The sequence below is a fragment of the Staurois parvus genome, unplaced genomic scaffold (assembly GCF_062004578.1).
Source record: "Staurois parvus isolate SC_StPar_1 unplaced genomic scaffold, SC_StPar_1.0 ptg000612l, whole genome shotgun sequence".
In the NCBI taxonomy this organism is placed as follows: Eukaryota; Metazoa; Chordata; class Amphibia; order Anura; family Ranidae; genus Staurois; species Staurois parvus.
In genome coordinates this window covers 506,460-532,014 of record NW_028318408.1, presented here as the reverse complement: position 1 = coordinate 532,014, position 25,555 = coordinate 506,460, and the positions used below count along the sequence as shown (strand labels likewise).

The 25,555-nt window shown below is 44.9% G+C and overlaps 1 protein-coding gene across 1 annotated transcript; it reads left to right on the top strand.

The window, feature by feature from the left end:
- The first annotated feature begins 1,310 nt into the window (after positions 1–1,310).
- Positions 1,311–25,339, top strand: LOC149449562 (uncharacterized). The gene is made up of 7 exons (XM_089693088.1): positions 1,311–1,433; positions 7,563–7,856; positions 14,697–14,783; positions 18,377–18,463; positions 20,554–20,702; positions 24,546–24,652; positions 24,866–25,339. Exons 1-7 carry the CDS (start codon positions 1,346–1,348, stop codon positions 24,978–24,980), a joined length of 927 nt encoding a protein of 308 aa, XP_089549214.1. The 5' UTR covers positions 1,311–1,345; the 3' UTR covers positions 24,981–25,339.
- Positions 25,340–25,555: the final 216 nt, after the last annotated feature.

The following is a 25,555-nucleotide window of genomic DNA, read 5'->3' as shown; positions in this document are numbered from 1 at the left end:
TGCCACAGTGACTCTCTGGTGAAGAGCTTGGACCCCCTTATCCCCTCTTATATCTACACCCCAGGATGAATAGTCTACATCCTAGCTGCTGCCACAGTGACTCTCTGGTGAAGAGCTTGGACCCCTTATCCCCTCTTATATCTACACCCTAGGATGAATAGTCTACATCCTAGCTGCTGCCACAGTGACTCTCTGGTAAAGAGCTTGGATCCCCTTATCCTCTTATATCTACACCCCAGGATGAATAGTCTACATCCTAGCTGCTGCCACAGTGACTCTCTGGTGAAGAGCTTGGACCCCTTATCCCCTCTTATATCTACACCCCAGGACAGGATGAATAGTCTACATCCTAGCTGCTGCCACAGTGACTCTCTGGTAAAGAGCTTGGATCCCCTTATCCTCTTATATCTACACCCCAGGATGAATAGTCTACATCCTAGCTGCTGCCACAGTGACTCTCTGGTGAAGAGCTTGGACCCCCTTATCCCCTCTTATATCTACACCCCAGGATGAATAGTCTACATCCTAGCTGCTGCCACAGTGACTCTCTGGTGAAGAGCTTGGACCCCCTTATCCTCTTATATCTACACCCCAGGATGAATAGTCTACATCTTAGCTGCTGCCACAGTAGGCCTGCATGAGAGGTGCTCTGAGCATCCCAGATTGTTATAAACTTGGATCAGGGGGATCGGGTGAACTGCTCTAATGCCAGCATCCATGCACAATTTAGTAGACTAGTACATACCCGTGCCTGCATGGGTTTCCTCCCACACTCCAAAGACATGCTGGGAGGTGAATTGTCTCCTGTCTAAATTGGCCCTAGTATTTGTATGAATGAGTCTGAGTTAGGGACCTTAGACTTTACACTCCTTGAGGGTTAGGGACTGATCTGGAAACACACCATGTGTAAAGCGCTGTGTAAATTGATGCTCTAAAAGTACATGTAATAAATAAAATAAATACACCAAGGACCAGACCTTGAGATCGCAATGTTAGTGCACCACACCACTTTCATTCTTCAGCACAAGAGTAGGAGTAATCCATTCATACAATACAGCTTGGAATGGAGATCCCAATGATGAATATCCACATGCAGGCCACATTTCTTGCTCCAACAGCATATTATTTGGGTCTTTCTGACCTGCCGCTTTGCTTGGCGCATGTCACTGCTTAGTAAATGTCCCACTAATCACTTTTTTTTCTATTTTGTTTTTTTTTAATCATCCGGTAAAGTGTTTGCACGTTCTTTAGTCTCTAAAAGACATCACACTCTTGTTATTATTGTCCCCTGACCACAATCTGCAGACACAGAGGAGCTCTCAGGTCTCGTTACCTCTTCCCTTCCATGTGGAGAGACCACAGAACATCATATGAGAGCAGAGACAACATGGAGGAGGATGCAGAGTCTGCCTGGAGGAGCGCTCGGATGGCAGGTAACCTGGGGAGGGATGTGGGAATACAAAGTTGGCAACTTTTATGTCAACTTTCTTTTTGTTTGCAGTTGTTAAGCTGTTGCTTCTTTTCTTTTAAGTGAAATTTAGGAATAGATTGAACTTTTTATACATATTGTGTAATACATTGGCTGCTATCACAAGGGACAAGGAGGTGGTGCAACCCAGAGCAACCAACCACAAGTCAGCTTCTAGAAGGTCCATGTGTTTGCTGAAAGATATTATGGGACATAGAGCCATCCTTACTCCTTGTACTGAGCTATCACCAGAATTCTACAGATGGAGCAGATTATCAGAACACTCCTCTGTGAGTATCATATACAATGTCAGGCTGCCCCCAGATCACTTCCATCCCTTGGACTAATTGGGTAAAATGTTCTGTCCATAAAGAATTCAGCCGTGTCCCCAGTCAGGCCTCACACAGCACCAATCCTTCTGGTGGGTCTTGGCATTGTAGTGTATGGAGGCTGAAGCACCTCTGCAACAGGACATGAGGTGCCAGACCCTAAACACCATGTGACTTTGCTGTGACCTCCCAATAATTGGAGAAGGTTCAGGAAGCTGCATGATCCAGGTACCATTGGCAAGCGGACAGCTAACCTCACATCTGGATGAGGTTTGCCACCATACAGGACAAGCCTTGTTTGCTATCCTAAATATGCTTGTGGATAGTTGCCAAAATCATGGACCATCTTTAATTAATATATTGTTCAGTTCAGTTGATCCCTCTTCTTCAATTTCTGTAACTGTTAAAGACTTTTAAAACATGAGACCAGCAACAGGACCTCCTACACCATCACAATCCATTTCACATAATCAACTGTCCATATTGTGACACCTTAATAGTCATTCATCACCAGAATACATCAACAGCAGACACAGTCAGATCACATTACTCCATTCTGAACAGTGACAGTGCAAGGCCATGGTGGGAGATTATGGAGAAATGGTTAGAAAAATGACACAAGATTCTCAAAAGAGCAGTTTGTGAAGCTCCAGCATGTGTTTTGTGAGCAAAGAAAACAGTTTTTTTTTTTAAGTTTTCTCTAAGCTTGTCTGTCCTGGATTGGATCCTGGAGTTTGAAGGTACCAAAGCATCTTTGGTGGGTTTGAAACTTTCAATCCTGTGTCCGGATTCTGCTAGACAGCTGTAGCCTGTTAGTGCACAGGTAAGTGGGGTCATTATACGGGAGATCTGAGAGGAGATCAAAGCAGTTGCTTCCATTTAGAGAGAGAATCTTTGTGTGAAGATAGTGGGGTGCTCCAGCCAGGAGGGGTAACCTTCTCTGGAGACAAGACCCTATGTTGAGGAGACTTCTTGCTCATAAGACAGGAAAAGTCAGGACAGCTATGTAGCTCCACCAAGACCTAGAAAGCTGAGGTGATTAGCGAGTCCACAGAGGGAGCTGTAGGGAGTCCTGTGTTCCTGAGAAGTGGGAGAGCCTGAGGTGCTGGGAGAACCCTGTCCAAAGGCCAAGAGTTGGTCCATGCAGAGAGATGCTGCAAGCATAGCCTGAGTGAGCCTGAAGAGCCCATGATCTGGGATACCAGAGAGAGCAGCGATGCAGCTTACAGGAGAGCCAGGTGGAGCCACATTTTCTATTGATGCTGTTTCTGAGTGAAGCCAAAACCCTTGTGTGGGAAACCTTGTTTTGTGAGGGCGTTGTGTTTTTGTTTCTAGTACAATAGTTTTTGTTGAAATAAAAAGTGTATATTACACAATGAGTAAAAGGAATATTTGGTTTCCATTCAAAGGAAATAGATAATGGAAGCAATATTACAACATCAATGTTTACATTCTGAATGTACAGCACTATAAACCAACTGCCTGGACCAACAGGGCAGGGGCTAGCCCCAAATGACTGACCTGAGGGACCTCGGTCAGAAACTAAAAGAAATACAAAAATAAAAGAGAGGGGGAGGGGAGATGAATTAGTTCCCAACCTCATCAGATAGGGAAGTCTCCAACTGGGAAGGGGCTGGGGTGGAGGTAGGAGAAAAAAAGAAAAGGGGGGGGGGGGGGAATAGATTAGAATTCTGAGGGGAGTAGTGTGGTGAGGAGGAAGAAAGAAGAACAAGGCAAGTAAGAAGAAAAGGTAAAAGTCCTGCAGGCTAACAAGCGTCACATTAGCCGGAGACACCCATAATAGCCAGGTGCAGGGTTGGAAGGGCATATGTACACAAGGGGTCCCATACATTAAGGAACTTGAAGTGGGGATCTTGAAGAATGCTAGTCATTTTCTCATGAATCATTATGGTGGTCAGAATGCTCTATATCTCCGCAAACCAGACTGAGGGTCTTTACCAGGACCTGGCTATTGCCCACTTGATAACTATAAATAGGTATCTGCTGATAGAAGAGTCCCAGGATTGGACAATGAAGAAGTGCCTGTCTAGCACCTTTGTGGAAAGGTATATGGAAGAGGGTCGACAGACGATTGAAGACCCTCAACCCAAAGCCCACTAAACGTTGTAGGACCGCCAGGTGTGGATCTCATCCCCATGCTGGCCACAGCCCCAGAAACATCTATCATTGTAAAATGGGTTTGAGTGTGCGATGCGGGCCAGAACCCAGTACCAGCGGAAGAGGATGACTGCATAGTGGAAGTGTTGAAGGAACATTTAGCTATGTTACATTTTTGTTTCAATAAAAGCGGACCTCCGTACCCTTAAACACACTTCTGACTGACATGAACTCACTTTAAAAAATGCTCACCACCTTCGAGCTAACAACCCCCCTATCACAACAGATACACATTGTATGCATGACAACCAGGAGCCGAGATGGGGATCTGAAAGTTTCAGATGTACATTTCAAGGTGACAATAGGAAGGAAGAGAGGGTGTTGGTCACAGTATATCATCATTATTCTTCCTGTGAGAAGTGAGAACATTGTGCAGATTTTTTTTTGTCTTTTTTTCTAAGATAGTTAAATCAATTATTTGATAACAGAAGTAATATATAAATCAGAGATGGAGCTCTATACAGTCTACACAACGTAGGCAGATTCTCTTCAATATGTGTCTGTGGGATCAATTCTTTGTCTGCAAATCGGTTCCTGGCAGTTACTTTTAGCCAGTAGATCTCCTGGAATGTCATCAGGTGATTTATGGAGTAATGAGGCACCAAATCTGGTTGGTAACTACATTACCAACTGAAGACAAGGACCGGCTATAACATTTGGTTATTACAAGAACATTCCTGAGGCAGTTTAAACAATTAAAAGGATTTTCTGGGATAAAGGATCAACAGTGCATGACTCCTACCTTAAACTAAAGTTTTAAAAGTCCTCTTTACAAGCAAACCCCACAAGATTCTCCCTATTACCTTCATTAGACCAACAACCTTTGACTTATCCCCACTCTGAACTGGTTTCATCTGCCTCTGCTGTGCAATGCAATGGATGCTCTGAGGGCCTCCATTCCACCCTTTCCCATACCTAACTACACCCCTATCAGCCCACTAACACCCTTCAGTTATTCTGAGCCCTTTACTCAACCTAAGCAACCTCATCCAATCCATATATTCTCACCCAATCTAAGCCCCTCCTAACCATACGCCTGCTTCCAAGCAAAATTTTTCATCCAACCCAGTTACCCCCTGCATTGTAAACCCCTCAACTAATCCAAATTCCCTCTCCAAACCAAAGTATCCTCATCCTTCCTAAACACTCCTAAACAGTTCCAGTCACCAATATCCAGCCATACAGACCCAGCCCAGACGCGCTGATTATCCCCTCAGAAACCAAAAGTCCACTACCCAGCCAAATCTTCCAAATGAACCCATCCGTCACTTATTTCAAAACCCTCAACACACCAAACTCCTTCCTGCAACTCAAATACCCAATTGTAACACCAACATCTTCATCCCACCCAACACTCTAAGACAACCCAAATATTCTCACCCAGCTCAGAAACCCTCATTACCCAATCACCCAACTAAAACCTGCTCCCATTCTCTCATCCAAGCCAATCTCCCCCAAACCAGTTTTCTTAAATTCTAAAATTCTTATTCACGCTCCAGAGGATTCCCCCCCCCCCCCTGCTGACCAGGCCATTTTTGTGCGATATGGCACTGCAAGAAAGACAATTTTGAGAAAAATTTTTTTTTAACTTTTTGCTTTTAAACATGTCCAGTAAATATATTTAAAAAATAAAATTTCATCATAAATTTAGGCCAAAATGTATTCTGCTCCGTGTCTTTGCTAAAAAAAAATCCAAATACGTGCAAATTAATTGGTTTATGTGAAAGTTCTAGAGTCTACAAATGGTGGGATAGATACTGCGATTTATTTATTTATTTATTTTACTAGTAATGGCGGCAATCAGCGACTTATAGCTGGACTGTGGGACTGCGGCAGCATTCTGACATTGGGGGGAACTGACTTGATGTCACTGACATCCCCAGTGACACCAATACAGTGATCTGTGCTAATAAAAAGCACTGACACTGTACTAATGGCACTGGGCAGGAAGGGGTTAACATGAGGGGCAATCAAAGGGTTAGCTGTGTGCTGTTTCACATTATGTGCTGTGTGTGTGCTTTACACTGTGGGCACACTGCTTTGTAGCTTTGTATGGCTGTGCTATGCAGAGCCATACAAAGCAGTGTGCTGGAGCTGACAGGAGAGAGAACTATATAGTTTACATACAGACCTCTCTCACGTTGGTAATGCTCAGCGATCACCGGGTGCCAGCGAGTAATCATCAGCTGGGACCCAATGATTGACAACCGAGGTCGCGAATGGCGGTGCGGGTAGGGCGCACCTGTGGCTTGTGCGAGCCCCCTACCCAGAACTGCAAAATCATGTATATAAACATGATTTTGCGCATCCCTGCCACTCTGTAGCAGTATTTCTGTTATAGAATGGACGGCAAGCGATTATCCAACCTAAATGCTTTTACCTATTCGTTATCTTTATCCTTTACATTTTATCAAAGCCAATGTCATGATCAGGGGTCAGGGGGGTCAGGGGTCAGGTTCAGAGACCAATAACTATAGCAGTAGAGAGGCCCCCACCAACCAGCAACCTGGCGGATGGCACGGGCTCACCCGAGGTGCAGGGTGTAAGTACTAACCAGTATTCACCAGAGCTCCTGATGGTGGAGATGGCTTTTGATGTGTATTAGTACCAGATTGAAGTCCTCAGGACTACCCCACCAGGAGGTGAGCAAGCAGAGATCCAGCAGCAGATCTAGTGTAGTCAGCAAACAAGCCAAAGGTCTGTAGCAAGTGGCTGCAGGTCAGGATCAAGCAGAAACGTAGTCAAGGAACAAGGCAAAGGTCAGTAACCGGTGGCATCATTTTGAGATCAAGTGAAAGTGTAGTTGAGGAAGAAGTGAAAGGTCGGCAATGAGCCGCAGTGAAGGTATGGACAGAGCAGGAGTGACAAGAGCGAGATATTGGCTGGAGAGAGCACAATAATCTGGAAAATAGGAAGTGCAAAGGCATGGCTTAAATAGGAAGTTCATGGGCAGAGCAAAGGGTTCAAAAACAACAAGACACAATTCAAGGTCATCTAAAGAATCAGAGAGGGAGCTATCCAGCATCTCAGGAGGCCCAGCAAGAAGAGATACTGGCAGACACAGCGGAGGTAACAGGTTCAGATCTGGGTCCTGACAGCCAAACATCATTACCAAACCCAAAAGAACTTAACCAAATCTAACATTAGAAATACATTTTTCCACCCAACCTACATATCACTGTGTGAAAAGCACGGGCATCGAGGAAAATGAGGTGTGGAGATCGGTGATGGTAGGAATTTTGCATCTACAGAGACAGCAAACCTAATGCAAGCTGAGAGCTGTGACAAAAGAAATCTGGAGTTCCCCTATAGGGGACACGGACAGCAATATAAATGGGACAATTGGTCAAACTGCTCAACCCCGTCATCCAAAACTAAAAAAAAAAAACAAAGTTGAACTTTGCAAACAATGTGTTCCCTCTTTGGCATATACAGTATAATATAGGAAAGGATTTCTGTCCTGTAGTTTCTGGCTATGAGTACTAAATACCTGCTGGATACTCTACCTCCTCCTAATAGTATGACCATCAGATTTCCTACAAACACCATTCTCATGTATGGATTGCATGTTCTTTGTGTATTCCCAGAAGGTGATAGTGAGGGTGTGGTCCATGGATACAGGTCTCCGAATGTGGTCCCTACAACACCAATATTTGAGCACAAGGTCTGGGAATCTTCTGTGAATGAGAATGTGGTCCCAACATCATCCAGCCATACTCATACAACATTCATCTCTCAGCATGTGACCTTCACATCATCAAGAAATAAGAAAGAGGCCCAAGGAGCATCCCGCTATGATTGTCTGGTACCTGCGCTACTCATGTCATTGCTGTTGACGTGTGTCATTCTACAGTTGGTGCTAATAACTCTCCGAGTATCAGGTAAAAGACTCCTCAGGGGCGGGGTTGATTGTACATACTAAATACATTGAGAGATACCATTGGGGCAGAGATTCTGAGTTGTAAATGTCAACTCTACCCAGAAGACAAATGACTAATGGGTATTCCTGGCTATTCATGACTTCTGACCATTGCCAGGAATATTATGAATGGTCAAATTTGAACAAATCCCTCCGTGAACCATTTTATACTGCCAGAAGTTACAAAGTTCTTTGGAAAAACAAGAAACGATAATACATGGAAGTAATGACTAGAAAGAGAGCACACCTGTCTGCATATGGTACTAAATATCTTCATTACTTGTCAGGAATTTCTCTTTAACTGCTCAAGGCCCACCCACAGTACATTTACTGCTGCAGGGTGGCCCCTGTGCGCAAAATCACATTTTATATATATATATATATATATATATATATATATATATATATGTGATTCTCTCTCCTGCAGTTTTCCCGGGCTGGGGGGGGGGGTGCGTGTGTGCCCCCACCAACCCGTGGGTGCCCCAATATGATTCCCGAGGGATCAATCATTCGATTTAGGCCAGTGATGTCCGGTCCAAGTTGGATGATCGATCCCTGTCCTATCCTGTTCTGTGTTGACAGTTACACAGGACAGGAAGTGATGAAATCTTCTCTGCCTGAGCACATTCCATCCCAGAGAGAGAAGAATCAATGCAAAATGTGAGTAAAAGAGCTACACTTACACAATTAGAACACTCTAGGACACATTTAACCTCTTGATCACCCCCCCCCCCGTTAACCCCTTCACTGCCCTGTCACCAGAGTCATTAATACAGTGTACATATTTTTTGCTGATCACTGTATTAGTGTCTCCGGCAAATTCAGATAGTGCTAGCGTCAGCGTCAGTTAGCATCCCTCCCAGATAGCGTCAGATTTCCCGTCAGTACACCAGTTATCACATTTAACCCTTTGATTGCCAGCAACACGCTCATACACAATAAACCTCCATTGCTAGTATAGTGTCTGAACGGATTAATATGTTTGATCAGATCAGCACTATACCAGCGTTCACATTAGTATAGTGTTCCTAAAAATGCAGCGTTAGCGGGATCAGCCCCGACACCTGCCAGCACCTGGGTTTAGCCGCCCCTGCACTTCTGCACCCCTCCCCCAGCAAGTGCAGTGTCAGTAGGTTACTGTCACTTGATACATTGCAAACAAAACCGCAGTGTTCGCAGAATCAGTCCTGATCTCTGCTAGCACTTGCCGGTAAATTTTTTGTAGCGGTTCAAGCAGTCCCTGACAGTAAGGTGCTCGTTTTCCCGTGAGTCGCATTAGGTACCTATAAATTTAGTGGCCAAAATGTCCAACCAAAGGTACACTAGTGAAAAGGCCTATAGGATTCTGAGAATGTCAGGTGAGAGAGAGAATGGGAAGACTCACTGACAGAATCAGCCTCAGAATGCAAACCTGCAACAGCACCCTGACAGATCGCTCAGACGATGGAGAAGAGGTCCCTGCTAAGGTCAAGTGTACCTGACCCCATTCCCAGGTTGCTTTGATGTTACAATCGCATGATGACTCTCATATGCAGCAGAGTGCCAGTACTAGTGCACCTCTACCTTTTGGTGAACTGGCGAGCACCAGCAGCCTAGTACATCCTGGTCTTTCACATACCAGCACTGCAGTAACAATTGGTGACGTGGCGAGTCCCATAAGTGCAGTACAAGCTGGTGCGGTGGCGAGCACAAGTATTGTCCCGCAACCACCAAGAATTTGCAGACAGGCCCGTAGAGCCCCTAGTGTCCTTCCGGATGTGCTTGCAAATCCCCATTTCCAACCCACAAATTCTGCAGCACCCGTAATTCCCCCATTCACTGCCAAACCCAGAAATCAGGTGGAAACAGCAAATTTAACTACTCCTCTTGATTTTTTTGGAGCTGTTTTTCATGGAAGATCTGTATGCATTGATTGTGGATCAAAGCAATTTATATGCACAACAATTTATCACCTCCAACCCAAATTCAAACCTTGCCAGACCATTCACATGGAAACTCATTACAGTTTCCAAATTTAAAGTTTTTGGGGCCTAACCCTCAACAAGGGCATTACTAAGAAAAGTAAATTGTGGTTGTATTGGTCCATAGACCCGATTCATCATATGTCCATGTTCTCTGCTGCCATGGCCAGGCATAGATATGAGAGTATAATCTGTTTTATGCATTTCAATGACAACACACTCTGTTGTCCTCGGGGTGACTCCACAAAATTCGGCCCCTCATAAATCACCTTAACCAAAAATTTGCAGATGTCTATACTCCCCAGCAAAACATCTGCATTGATGAGTCCCTCATTCATATTTCTGGCCGCCTTGCATTCAAACAATTTATCCCAGACAAGCGTGCCAGATATGGGGTCAAGATGTAGAAGACCTGTGAGAGGGCAACAGGCTATACTTATAAGTTTTGGATTTACGAGGGAAAAGATTGAGCCCCCCGAATGCCCAGACTACATGGGGAGTAGTGGCAAGATAGTTTAGGACTTGGTGTCATCCTTTTTCCATATGGGGTACCACTTATACGTGGACAATTTTTATTCAAGAGTGCCACTATTTAGACATTTGTACAATCTTGGAATTGGCGCATGTGGCACCGTGTGACCTAATCGCCGGGGCTTTCCCCACCTACTTATAAATACCCATCTTAGAAAGGGGGAAAAAGCCTGCTTGAGAAATGAGGAATTGCTCACAGTGAAGTGGAAGGACACACGAGATGTTTTAACTGGACTTTGAATGGTTATACCAGAATGGTGACTACAGCTGCAGGCATCATCCTGGTATTGTTTCTTTTACGCTGGCGATCGGCTTTCATGTAAAAGCAATCCTAGTGGCTAATTAGCTGCAGGATTGCTTTTACAAGCAGCAGGAGACGATGACCCCCTCCTCCGCTGCCTTCCACGGCCTTCTCGGGCAGTCACGTGCCATCGGGGGAACCTGAGAATGCAGCCGGTGTTTCTGCCAGCTGACCAGAGAGCTGATTGGAGACCAGAGTGGTGCCAATCATCTCTATAGTCTAAGAAATCAGAAGCATTTCATCACTTCAGTTTCACAGGATATAAACAGCGCCATTTGTAAATTGGGAAAGAATCTGATCACCGATCTTGGTGAGATGAGATATTGTAAGGGCAGAGGAGATATCCAGAGTCTGATAGACCCCAGATTTCTCAATAAAGAATATATGACAATGCCCATTGAAGTTATAGGGGATATTTGTATTCCCTGTGATACCATTAAAAGTGACAAAAAAAAATGAAAGGGACAGTGTAAAAATAATTAAAAAAAATCAAAATAACTTAATTAAAAAAAAAGCACCCTTGCCCCCCCCCCCCCCCCACGTGTCAAAAAATTTGCGTTTGAAAAATCGCTTCGCGAGTACTATGTGACATAAAGGATTGCAGCTCCAACCATTTTATTCTCTAGGGTGTCTGCTTTTAAAAAATATATATAATGTTTGGGGGTTCAAAGTAATTACCTAGCAAAATATACGGATTTTTTTTCATGTGAACAAAAAGTGTCAGAAAAGGATTGGTCTTCGGGTGGTTAGAAGAGTGAGTGATGTGTGGCATAAACTTCTAATGCTGGGCATAGAATGCCCCCACCCCCCAAAACAACCCCTTTTTGGAAAGTAGACACCCCAAACTATTTGCTGAGAGGAATGTGAGTCAATAAAATAATTTATTTTTTACCACAAGTTTTTGAAATATGAAAAAAAAAATATACAGTAAATATTTTTTTTACACAAAATTGTCACTTAATAATTTATTGCTCACACATGCCATGGGTATATGTGGAATTACTCCCCAAAATACATTCTGCTACTTCTCCCGAGTATGGGGGTACCACATGTGAGAGACGTTTTGGCAGTCTAGCCAAGTACAGGACAGGATAGCACCAAACCCCCCAAATGACCCCTTTTTGGAAAGTAGACACCCCAAGAAATTTGATAAGAAGCATGGTGAGTATTTTGCAGATCTTGTTTGTTGCCACAAGTTTTTGGGGGATATCTATACTGTCCTGACAGTTGGGGGATATCTGTACCATCCTGACATTTGGAGGGATTTGTACCGTCCAGATATTTGGGGATATCTGTCCTGTTCTGACATTTGGGTTAAAACTGTACTGTTCTGACATTTGGGGGGTATCTGTACTGTCCTGACATTTTGGGGGGATATCTGTCCTGTTCTGACATTTGGGGGATATCTGTACTGTCCTGACATTTTGGGGGGATATCTGTTCTGACATTTGGGGATATCTGTCCTGTTCTGACATTTGGGGGATATGTGTACTTTCCTGACATTTGGGGGATATCTGTACTGTTCTGACATTTGGGGATATCTGTACTGTCCTGACATTTGGGGATATCTGTACTGTCCTGACATTTGGGGGATATCTGTCCTGTCCTGACATTTGGGGGATATCTGTACTGTCCTGACATTTGGGGGATATCTGTACTGTCCTGACATTTGGGGGATATCTGTCCTGTCCTGACATTTTGGGGGGATATCTGTCCTGTCCTGACATTTTGGGGGGATATCTGTCCTGTTCTGACATTTGGGGATATCTGTACTGTCCTGACATTTGGGGGATATGTGTACTGTCCTGACATTTGGGGGATATCTGTACCGTCCTGACATTTGGGGGATATCTGTACTTTCCTGACATTTGGGGGATATCTGTCCTGTTCTGACATTTGGGGATATCTGTACTGTCCTGACATTTGGGGAATATCTGTACTGTCCTGACATTTGGGGGATATCTGTACTGTCCTGACATTTTGGGGGGATATCTGTCCTGTTCTGACATTTGGAGGATATCTGTACTGTTCTGACATTTGGGGGATATCTGTACCGCCCTGACATTTGGGGGATATGTGTACTGTCCTGACATTTGGGGATATCTGTACTGTCCTGACATTTGGGGGATATCTGTACTGTCCTGACATTTGGGGGATATCTGTACTGTCCTGACATTTGGGGGGATATCTGTCCTGTCCTGACATTTTGGGGGGATATCTGTCCTGTCCTGACATTTTGGGGGGATATCTGTCCTGTTCTGACATTTGGGGATATCTGTACTGTCCTGACATTTGGGGGATATGTGTACTGTCCTGACATTTGGGGGATATCTGTACCGTCCTGACATTTGGGGGATATCTGTACTTTCCTGACATTTGGGGGATATCTGTCCTGTTCTGACATTTGGGGATATCTGTACTGTCCTGACATTTGGGGAATATCTGTACTGTCCTGACATTTGGGGGATATCTGTCCTGTCCTGACATTTTGGGGGGATATCTGTCCTGTTCTGACATTTGGGGGATATCTGTACCGCCCTGACATTTGGGGGATATGTGTACTGTCCTGACATTTGGGGATATCTGTACTGTCCTGACATTTGGGGGATATCTGTACTGTCCTGACATTTGGGGGATATCTGTACTGTCCTGACATTTGGGGGGATATCTGTCCTGTCCTGACATTTTGGGGGGATATCTGTCCTGTCCTGACATTTTGGGGGGATATCTGTCCTGTTCTGACATTTGGGGATATCTGTACTGTCCTGACATTTGGGGGATATGTGTACTGTCCTGACATTTGGGGGATATCTGTACCGTCCTGACATTTGGGGGATATCTGTACTTTCCTGACATTTGGGGGATATCTGTCCTGTTCTGACATTTGGGGATATCTGTACTGTCCTGACATTTGGGGAATATCTGTACTGTCCTGACATTTGGGGGATATCTGTACTGTCCTGACATTTGGGGGATATCTGTCCTGTTCTGACATTTGGGGATATCTGTACTGTCCTGACATTTGGGGGATATCTGTACTGTCCTGACATTTGGGGATATCTGTCCTGTTCTGATATTTGGAGGATATCTGCACTGTTCTGACATTTGGGGGTATCTGTACCGTCCTGACATTTGGGGGATATCTGTACTGTCCTGACATTTGGGGGATATCTGTACCGTCCTGACATTTGGGGATATCTGTACCGTCCTGACATTTGGGGGATATCTGTACTGTTCTGACATTTGGGGGATATCTGTCCTGGTCTGACATTTGGAGGATATCTGTACTGTCCTGACATTTGGGGGATATCTGTCCTGTTCTGACATTTGGAGGATATCTGTACTGTTCTGACATTTGGGGGATATCTGTACCGTCCTGACATTTGGGGGATATCTGTACTGTTCTGACATTTGGGGGATATCTGTACTGTCCTGACATTTGGGGGATATCTGTACCGTCCTGACATTTGGGGGATATCTGTACTGTTCTGACATTTGGGGGATATCTGTACTGTCCTGACATTTTTGGGCCTAAAAAAATTAGATTGCCAGTCAGAACATGAGGATTGATCAATTTTCAGACATACCCCGTAGTTTGTGAACTCTATAACTTTCCTACAGACTAAATAATAAATACTGATTTGGGTTATTTTCACCAAATAAATGTAAAATACATCTTGGCCTAAATGTATGAAGAACAATTATTTATTTGAAAAAATTTCCAAGAGAAATAAAGAAAACATGTTTTTTTAAATTTTCGTTTTTTTTTGTTAATTTAGCAAAAAATAAAAACCTCAGTGGTGATTAAATACCACCAAAATAAAGTTGTGTGAACCAAATTATATAAATGTAGTTTGGGTAGAGCATAGCATGACCGCGCAATTTCCATTAAAGTGTGAGAGCGCTGAAAGCTGAAAATTGGCCTGGGCAGGAAGGGGGTAAAGATGAAGAAATGTCCTGCTTGCCACACTAAAAGAGTTTGATTTCCTTTTTCTGTTCTCATTTCCAGGTCCACCATTCCAGCCCTGTCCTGTACAGAGCCCAGGAGAGAGACGTATGATGGAAGAGGATACTGGGAGGAATAACACCAACCCAGGTGATAGGATTCAACATAACACCTCTGAGGAGGATGAATGGAGGACATGGAGGGGCGGGGTCTATAGGAATAGGAAGGGCTTATGGTGTGTAAGGAGGCCATTAATGTCAGGTCATAGTAGGATATACTGTATACATATTAATAGTAAAATAGAATAAAGCAAATTAAATGGAATAAAGAACTCATTCCTTGAACAACTGTTTACGGGTAAATACTGTTCTACAGGATGTGGGCAAGTTGTTTGTTAGAAGCTCAGATCCTGAAGAAGCAATACTGCAAAGCATCAACAACCTGGAGGAGTTTGAACCCTACCTACAAGATGATCTCTGGGGCCAGTATAGAGGAGGGTAGTTATATGGAGGTGAAAGCACCAGAGGTAGGTAGCAGGGTTACAGTTAGAAGGTGGGATACAGAGAAGAGTGGTAGAGAAGGTAGTCCTTAGTGGATACATCCTCATAAATATGCCAAGTTGCAGGATGTTGGGGATATCTGCTCAGGCGTGGCAATGCTGGAGCAGACTACCTCCCCTAGCTGCCAGGGGGGCAGGGATACAAGCAAAGATAGACGTATACTGGTGGTATGGTCCTCAGTTATTAGGACATTGAGGGCAATATATCACAGAGACTGCGATCTCTGAACAGTATGTTGTTGTTATGATCCGCCAGGTGGTGCCTCAGGCTGCCAACTGACAGACCTACTCAGAGCGTGGGGTCTAAGCCCGGGCTGTGCTTTCACCAGGGCCCCTGATGGTGGGGATGGACTTGAAACAGTCCCGGGCCAGGTCACGACCTCCGAGCAGGCCCACCAGTGGCTGAGGAGACCTCCGGGGACGTATGCAGGTACCGGGAGAGCCAGATGTGAAGAGGATGGCGGCCCCAGCAGGGTAGTAACGGATCGTGGTCCCGTGGGGGTAAGCGGGGTACAGAATCGGCGGGCAAAGAGTAGTCGGGTGACACGCTGGATCAGCAGGGTAAGTCAGTCCGTAGAATGGTCAGGGCAATCCGGGTCAATCACAGGAGCAGGCAGAGTAGTCAGGGCAATCCGGGTCAATCACAGGGGCAGGCAGCGTAGTCGGGGTCAATCAGGGTCACTAGATGGGTGCAGGAACTCAGAATCACAGAAAAACCTTGCGGCAATCTGTGACAGCGCAGGGCATCTTTAAATAGTGCGCCCTGCACTGTCATTGGCCGGCTAGGATGCGCCCCCGGCTGTCATTGGACGCCTGAGGCGCGCCCGCGGCTCTCTACTGCACATGTGCGGAGTCCTGTCAGCCGCGGCTCGCCGGGACCTAGTGCCTGTGTCCCGGCATGATCCGCCGCCAGTGCGCATGCGCGGGGGAAGGCGCCGTGATCCAGGACTCCGGAGCAGCGATCCCTGACAGTTGTTTACCAGGAGCTCAAGTTCGGCACATTGCAATTTGGATGGACAGATTTTTGGGTGGCGCTGGGGAGAGACCCAGCTTTTATGGTACATTGTGGTACCAATGACAAAGTTAGAGGAAGATGGATTGTCCTTTAAAATTATTTCAGGGAATTAGGTGATATACTACAGAAAAGGACCTCCAAGGTGGTATTCTCAGAATCACCGCCTGTACCTCAAGCCACACTATGGAGGCAGCAGGAGCTCAGAGTGCTAAACAAGTGGCTGAGGAACTGGTTGGTTGCCGGCTTTATAGTAGAGACAGACCGCACCTAAATGGGGAGTGTGACAGGAGTCACTTTGGGTGAGGCCCATGGAACCCAGCTCACTGAGGTGGGGAGTCCCCATATCCCTATTATATGTAAGTCACCCTGTGCCTGGTAGGGGTACAAGGTGATCTGTCCTAATATTGGGGTGAGGGGTTGTTGATTGTTTAATGCCATGTGGTTGCATCCCATTGTTCTAGCGTGTGTCTGGCTTGGGCCCAAACTATTATGGGATGTATGCGTTTATGTGTATTAGCTTAGTGGGGGTGTCTCCAGCAGCCCTCCCTACTGATGGGACTGTCTGCTGGTGTGAAGTTTGAATACCTGTGTGCCTCTTGTTGCTAGGTGTAGATTGCCTCACCCTGTGTCATTATGCAGGGAGGGGGGATTTGTCCCCTGGGTGTATAAAAAGCCAATTCGAGTTTCAAATAAAGAGTTCCATGTTCAGACAGACTGGTGTCGTCTAGTCTTGTATGGTCTGCTGTGGTGTCTGTGGTCGGTGTTCGGACGGGGAAGCAGTATCCTAACGGAAGTACCCAAGCGCAGACTGGGTCGGTTCCGTTACAGGGAGGACGCAGCTCTGTTGGAGGAAAAGATGACCAGAAGGTTGGAGAAACATTTAAACTAGAATGTGGGGGGGTTATGGCTAGGATGTGTGAGGGCAATACCATACAGAGAGATTGTGTGGGGGGAGGGGACCTCAAATTAGATGATCGTGAAACTTAAAGTATCCAAGACTAAGGCCAGTAGGCTTGCTGAATCTTACTGTAACCAAAGAGCGAGCAAGGATACAATGACATGCTCTTGTGCGTACAAAATTAAAAGGCATGTACACAAATGCTAGAAGTCTGGTCAATAAAATGGAAGAACCAGAACTTCTGATACATGAGGAGGATTTTTGTGGGAATATCAGAAACCTGGTATGACAGCTCACATGACTGGCTTAGGACTGTCCAAGAGTACTCCCTGTATTGGAGGGACGGGGTGGGTGGACAAGTGGTAGGGGTGTGTCTGTTGGTCAAGAGTAATCTAATAAATATGAGGGGTGACATTGCTAGTGGGGCTGGTGATTAGTTCTGTCTTTGTGGATGGAGATTCAGAGGGACTAAACAAAGGGAATGCATCCAGGGTATCCAGTTGGACATGTTTGCTGTCTTCCACTGATGATACATGTTGTTTTCTAATCATTGGTCCTTTACACAAGGGAGGTGCTGATGGTGATGCTGCAGGGTCTTTACTTGAGGTCTTCTCATCCCACTAAGCATCTTGGAGAGAGCAGTCTAACATAGAGCAGTCTCTCTTGGGGTCTACACAAAACTGAGACATGTTGTGTTGAGAAGAGGCGCCATCTTGAGCTTCTGCCCTGTAATAGTCCAGGAATATTTAGGCTGTGCAGAGCCATTCTGGTGGTGGGAGGTTAAACTACTGGTCACTGGTCACGAGGTAGAGGGCTGCAGCTGCTTTGGGTTGGTGATCTAGTGTGGGTCCCAGTCAAAGCTCCAAGCTCAAGCAGCCATACAGGTAGGCCATGCCCCTTGACCCTTTTTTAAAATAGGCACTGCGTTTTCTTCTATTCCAGTCCATTGCTACCAAGTTTCTCTCTTGCTCTGCAGTCTTGCCCATTTTCTTCGTCAATATCTATACTAAAAGCCTCCTCCAGCATTTTAAATATTATTTCCCCCATCATATCTTTTGGTGGATAAAGCATACAGAGACAGGTCACAGGTACAGATTGGAGTGTTCTCTCCATAGAGATTGAAGCATAGGTTGCTGCAACGTACATTGCTTTAGAGCTAAGAGATAAACCAAAAGATGAAGATTTAATAAGAATTGGGCAGCGGAAGGAACATGTGAAATGCCTCACGTGGAACACTAAGTTATCTTGGTTTCTTCTGTCCTCCTTCCTAGGCTCACCATTCCAGCCATGTCCTGTACAGATCCCAAGAGAGAGAAGTATGATGAAAGAGGAAAGTGGGATGAATAACACCAGCTCAGGTACTACAATTCACCAATACATCTCTGGGGAGGATGAATGGAGGACATAGGAGGGAGAGGATATATAGGGATAAGAAAGGCATATGTGGTGCGTCAGCTCATAGTAGGATCTAGTAGAAAGGCTCATAGTAGGATATACACTGTGTAGTGTAACAAGTTTGAGAGGTGCTGTAAACATATATTTTTTTAATAGTTTTTTTAAGTTTTATTATTTTTACAGGATGATAAAGTTCATCCTATTACCCACAATCCTTCTCTCTCACAATGTGAACACGGCCTTTGAGCTATGGTGGCAGCTCAGGTGCTTTAAAATGCAGGGAAGTAAACCCAAATAGCTGTGTTGGCTTTAAAGGGAAAGATCAAGAGGCCACATTCTACAGGCACCCATGAATCTTGACAACCAGTAATGTCACCAGCCTCATTCACTTGCATGGCTGGGAATACCTGGCCACATAAGCAAAGGGATGGGATGGTGGTGACATTACTGACCAAATATGGCCATGTCTATATTTGGGTAATGATGTCATCACATCCCTTTACCCTTGTATGTAAGCCCAATGACAGTTCTCTGGAACTGTCATTAGGTATATATACAAGGGTAAAGGGATGTGGTGACATCATTGACCATTAGTCAATGACCATTGGTATTAGTGCCAGGAGTACAAGCCAAGTGCATGGGATGACATATCAACAGATATCTGGGGGTTTATCTTAAAGTGGGCTCCCAGATTCCAGGGTTGTTAGGAAGAGGCCCTTTGTCATCATAAGGACTCAGAGACCAGTAGCTATACAGTAGAGAGGCTCCCACCAATCAGCTGAATAAATACACAATCAGGTCACCATGGTGGATGACAAGGGCTCATCCGAAGTGCAGGGTCTGAGCAGTAACCAGTATTCACCAGAGACCTTGATGGTGGAGATGGGTTTTGCTGCATTCTAGTACCCGCTCACAGTCCTCAGTATCACCTCACAAAGAGGTGTGCAAGCCGGGGTCCAGTAGCAGATATAGCAGGGAGGGATCAGAAGCATAGTCAGTAAACAACCCAAAGGTCGGTACCAAGTGGTTGCAGGTTGGGAACAAGCAGAGGTATAGTTGAGGAACAAGTCAAACTTTGGTAAGAAGTGGTTGCAGGTTGGGATCAAGTAGAATCTTAAATGAGGAACAAACCAAAGGTCAGTAATGAGTGATAGTGAAGATACGGACGGAAGCGGGAGTGACAAGAGTGAGGTATTGGCTGGAGAAGAGCACAATAATCTGGCGAACAGAAAGTGCAAAGGAATAGCCTGCATAGGAAGCTCATGGGAGGAACAAAGGTTTCAAGGTACAAGAGAAACAAGGTACAAGGCAAGATTATCCAAGGGTTCAGACAGGATGCTGTCCAGCATCTTAGGTTACTCAGCAAGGAGCGTTACTGCCGGATGCAACAGAGGTCATGGGTTAAGATCCCGGTCCTGACACCTTTGTTGTTAACATGGGACCCATGTTGAGGGGTTATGCATGGTTTAGCTCAGACTGTGTAAAGAGTCTTGTACGTATTTTGGGTGGAGCCAACAAAATGTTTTTGCTCTGGGCTCCCAATTAAAATATGCACCAGATCTGAAGCTTTCATACTGTGAGTAAATTTTTTCCTTGTGATCCACAAAGTGAGGGTGAACAAGGACATTCTTATAGTAGCAGATTTCAAATGGTCATGGAAAAAACAAAAAAATCAAGCAAAGCCCATCACTTCTGGCCCCATAGGGGGGTCCCCGCCGGCCTTGTTCAGAGTGACAAACATTCAAATCTTTACCAGCATGGTACATTTTACTTATGACAACATTTCACAGAGTAGAATTTGTTTTGACGCATCTTTTTTGGAACAGAAAAATATTTTTAAAAATACTGATATCTGTATATTGTAAAAATCAGGCGATGGATTCACTGACAAATATTTGGTGAATCTTGGGAAAATCTGCATCAGTTCTGTCATTTGGGGCCATTTGCATTGTAGTGAGAAATAATTTGAGAAGAAGAACTTCAGGAGACTCTGTAGAATTGAAATGACTTTCTGATGGAGTCACTGACCTCATGTCATTTTCCTCTTACGCAGACCCCTCCCACCTGTGCCCCCCAGATTGGTTCTACATGTATAAGAAGTGTTACTATTTCTCAGAAACAAAGATATTCTATGAAAAAACAAAATCTTCCACGTTTGACTGCAGATTGGCCTCCATCCCAGAGACTCTCATCATCCTTTGGGTAAGTTACCCCATCACTAGCTGCACTTCCAGAATTACCAGAGAACCCTTACTATGGACCGTGTGGTGGTTTTAAAAGTCTGCTGAGACTTTTGGCCTTTGTGTGAGTCTGTCTGTTGGGGGCCATTGTCTCCTACTTGGAAATGAAGAGACTCTGTTGGACTGGCCATTGAAAAATATATTAAGAATGAAACCAGCTTGAAAATGGCTGCAACGCAGCGTGATCTGAATTCTTATCATTGTATATCTTCTTCTTGACACAAAGGGATTGATTTGATAAAATTAAGAGTGCACAATCTGGTGCAGCTGTGCATGGCATCCAATCAGATTCTTACTTCAGTTTGTTCAATGAAGCTTTGGCAATAAAACCTGGAAGCTGATTGGCTATCATGCCCAGCTGCACCAGATTTTGCACTCTCTAGTTTTAGTAAATTAACCCCCATCATGTCCTTCACAACAACTCATAAACCTGGGCTGATGTACTAAAGGAATTGAGAATCTTTAGTAACTGCCTGAATTTTCACTTCAATAATCCAATCACAAGAGAAGAAAATCCCTCTTTACTTGAACAGTGAAAAGGAATTTAAAGTAGAACTATCCAAAACTATCATTTTGGATAGAGTAAGGGAGGGATATAACCCCAGAACATTTACTTTGCCATCTATGTCCCATTGGGGAGATTTTCCTTCATTTCCTGTCTCAAAGCAAAAACAAAAAGTGAGAAGAAATTCTTCAAAAGTGAGGGAATTCCTGGTTGTCACCAGAGTCACTAGAACTAGTGTCCTCAGTGGAAGATTTCCCCTCTAGTACTGTTCTTCTGAGGACAACCCAAAATTTGAGATTTTCATTAACTTTCACTTTTGCTGATGATGGCCAGGGCCACCATCAGGAGGGGACAGCCTATACAACCATAGGGGTCCGGGCATCCCAAGAGCCCCGAGCAGCGGGACCCAACCAAGGAGTTGTTACCTAGCGTTCTACCATGGTGGGTTCTTCTAGTTAGTGTCTCCTAGTAAGTGTTCAGTGTCGGCTCTATCATCAGCTGGGCGCATGCGCAGTAGGTCCCGCACGCTCCGGACAGTAGCGGTGTCTTCACTGGAAGGTGCTTGTCAGGCTTATCTGCAGCACATTGTATGTTGCCCTCCGACTGATCGCATTCTGATGTACATTCCATTCCATACCTAGTGAGAGTGCAGTAGATTTTGTTTTTAACCATTCTTTAATTAAAGATTTTACACTAGAGCAATTGTGCTCTCTTTTGGTTTTGGTTGATCCCATCCCCCGCATCACCATCACCGCTGCCACTGATACCATCCCCCCACCATTAACACCACTGCAACTGATTCCCCCTCTACCATCACCTCTGCCATTGATCCAATTAATCCCACCGCCATCACCACTGCCACTGATCCCATCCACCCCACAACCACCACCGCTGCTGCTGATCCCATACCCTCCCCACCACCACTGCCACTGATCCCACCCCCAACCACCACTGCCACTAATAACATCCCTCCCACTACCATCACCGCTGCCATTGATCCCATTTCCTCCCCACCACTGCCACTGATCCCACCCTCCACCACCACTGCCAACGATCCCATCCCCCACCACCACTGTCAATGATACCATCCCCCCCACCACCACCGCTGCCACTGATTTCATCACCCCTCCGAAACCACCATCACCACTGCCACTGATTCCATCCCTTACCACTGCCACTGATCCCATCCACCACCACTGCCACTGATCCTACCCCCCTACTAAAACCACTGCCACCACTGATAACATCACCCCCACTGCTGCCACTGATTCCATCCCCTTCAACAACACTAATCCCATCCCTCACATCCACCACTGACACTGATCCCATCCACCACCACTGCCACTGATCCCATCCAGGGGCATAACTACAGGAGCCACAGGGGTCACAGTTGAAACCTCACCTCATGCTCCAGAGAGTCTGTGCGATCCCCTGTACACCTGGATAGGAGGGGCAGCAGGGGTGACATATAGAGGAACTGGCCCCTCAATTTCTCTCCTGCAGCTGCTGAAAGCCCGCTTCTCCTCCACTCCCTCCAGCAGGCATTCAGCAGCTGTAGGGGGATAATGGAGGGACTGGTTTCCTCTTTATGCCACCCCTCCTATTCAGCTTTTCTCAGCTGCCCCTGGGCCCCCTGTGTTCTCCCCCCTTCCTCCCCCACAGCACTCCCCTCCCCCTACTCTCTCCTACTGGCTGCTATGGAGGATGTGTCAGGATGGAGAGCGGGGAAAGGGCAATTCCGGCCCCTTACTTGTCTTAATGAATAGTCAGTTTTCGGTACCAGTCACTGACTCTGTCAATTTAGAACTGAGGCATAGTAAACTGTGTTCTCTATGCTTCAGTTTGTGAATGAATGGGAAGCCTCTGTACAGAGCTATTCCTGCCCATTCATTCTGTGCAGCTGAGGTTGTAGAGATAGAGATTAAAAAGCTGTGTCCTCAATATCCTTTCTCTGTCTCAAAGGTGAAACATCAGAACTCTGTTTAGACCCCTGATATTTCACCAAAGCCCCCTAATGGGGTTGCTAAAATTTTTTTAAAAATAATAAAATTATAAAAAAAAACAAAATGGTAAACGAGAATAAAACAACTGCTGACACCAGTAAGGGAACTACCAGGGTTGCAAAGGTCACACCTGAGACAGGACCCTGGAAAAAGAAACATTCATCATCTGCTCTTGATATGCCCTAAATGCGGTAAAACCAGATGAATAGATAAAAGCAATGGGATGGCCAGTGGCCGGATTTGGTGGGATGGCCAGTGGGTGGGCCCTGGGAAATGGTGGTCAGGCCCGGGGGCCCATTACTGCAACAACAAAAATAGAAAGGATGTAAATGCCTAGTGCATTATCTTTGGGCACTTTATTAATTGTATTTATTTATTTTATTTATTCATTAATATTAATTTATTTAATGATAGAATCATACTCACAAGCCCAGTAGGCAAAAGGCATGTACATACACAAGCATGAAGTGCAATCGTCTACTATCCAGTCCAACTGGCACAGGGATGACACAGCCAACTGACACGTTTCGGGGTACCTGGACCCCTTCCTCAGAACTATGGCCCGGGGGGGGGGGCAGGCCTAAAGCTGTGTAAACGGCCCCAAAATGTCTGATGGCCGGCCTGATAATGGTAACCATGACAAACAGGGTGAACACTGGGGGAACAGACAGCAATAAAAACTGATTGGTGTTCTAGTCCCTCTACATTCTATCTAAGACTACAGTATAAAAAAGGTTTGTTTTTAGTCATACAGGAATACCTTGGTTTACGAACACCTCGGTTGATGTAATGTTTGGTTTACGAATGAAAATCCATTGAAAATACCGCCTCGGTTTACAAATTTTTTTCGCAATACAAATTAATTAATTGGTTTTCAATGCATTTACAATTTTTTTTTTAATCATGTTCCTGTACAGTATTTATGCCTTTAAAGTGCACTTGATAAAGAGTTTTGAACAGATAAAACTTTTTTTGACTTTTTTCTGACCTCCGGAATGGATTAATTGGTTTTCAATGCATTCCTATGGGAAACCGCGTTTCAGAATATTTCGCAATATGAAAAGTCATGCAGAAAAAATTAAATTCATAAACCGAAGTATGCCTGTACTTTAATTTTCACAAGATTGGATGATTGAAGTCTATATTCCCACAATTTATTGAGTGAAGTTTATCAACTCCTTTAGTAAATCATCTTCAACAACTTTTAAAATCTCATTTCTATTACAGATCGTTTCACGTAAATCATTATCATCGCATGTATTCTATAATATAATAGGGTAACATTATAATTTTTCAGAGAATAATTGCTATGACGGGGCAGGAATTTTGGGTCGGAGTAGACATGATGGATGGAGATAGGAGCACTGAAACCTGGATGGGAAGATGGCAGGACGGCAGCATGGAGTAAGTAGCGGTTGGTGACTCTTGATGCTACTTTGGTATAAGGGCTCTGTACTGTATGTCTCATTTGCACAGCACAGGAGTCTTGATTCACTCTGTACCTGTCTTCGTAAGTCTCTCTCAGTATCTGGTTTCTATGACAACTTCCATGTGGACTGTGTGGTCTAAGGATTCTCTGTGGTTCTGATGGAAATGTTTTGTCTGTTCTCCCTGTAGGAAGGTTCTGGAAGGCGTTGGGAGCTGCATCAAACTTGGACGACAACTAAACATGGAAAATTGTTATTCAGAGCTCCGGTGGATCTGCGAGAGAGATGTAGCAGAAGCAACCTAAGACAAGATAAAAAATATATTTTATATATAGGATATAGAATATGATAGGAAACTATAGAACAGAAAATGAAATTTGTCCACTCAAAGCAAACATGCTCCACTCATTCCTCAGGCAGAAGGAACCTGACGTGGCCAAGAGTCCACCTGGACTCATACATAGGGACCTCGTACATAACGTGTGGCCACATTTGACTGCCGGGACTCCCATGTTGTTAACAATCTACGATGGTTGTCTCTTTCATTGTGTCCAGCTTTCTATGTTTTAGATGAATGACCCCGCATTAGATTTTGCTGTACCAGCAGGAATCCACATATCCAATTTGTTTTTTCTGTAACATTTATACTTCCATTAAATGTGGTGATCCCCACGCTTCTTCTAAAAGCCATTATTTCTATCTGAGGAAGAGACATCCCGCTTCCTACCCTAAAGTGCATCACCAAAACCTTGTTGTTGAACTCATTTTGGTGGCAGGTCCCCTTTTACCGGCCTACATTTTCTGGCTTGGGTCACATGAATGATAGAGGAGAGAGAGGTGTGCCAGACTAATGCAGGCCATGAGCCGTAACCTGCAAGAA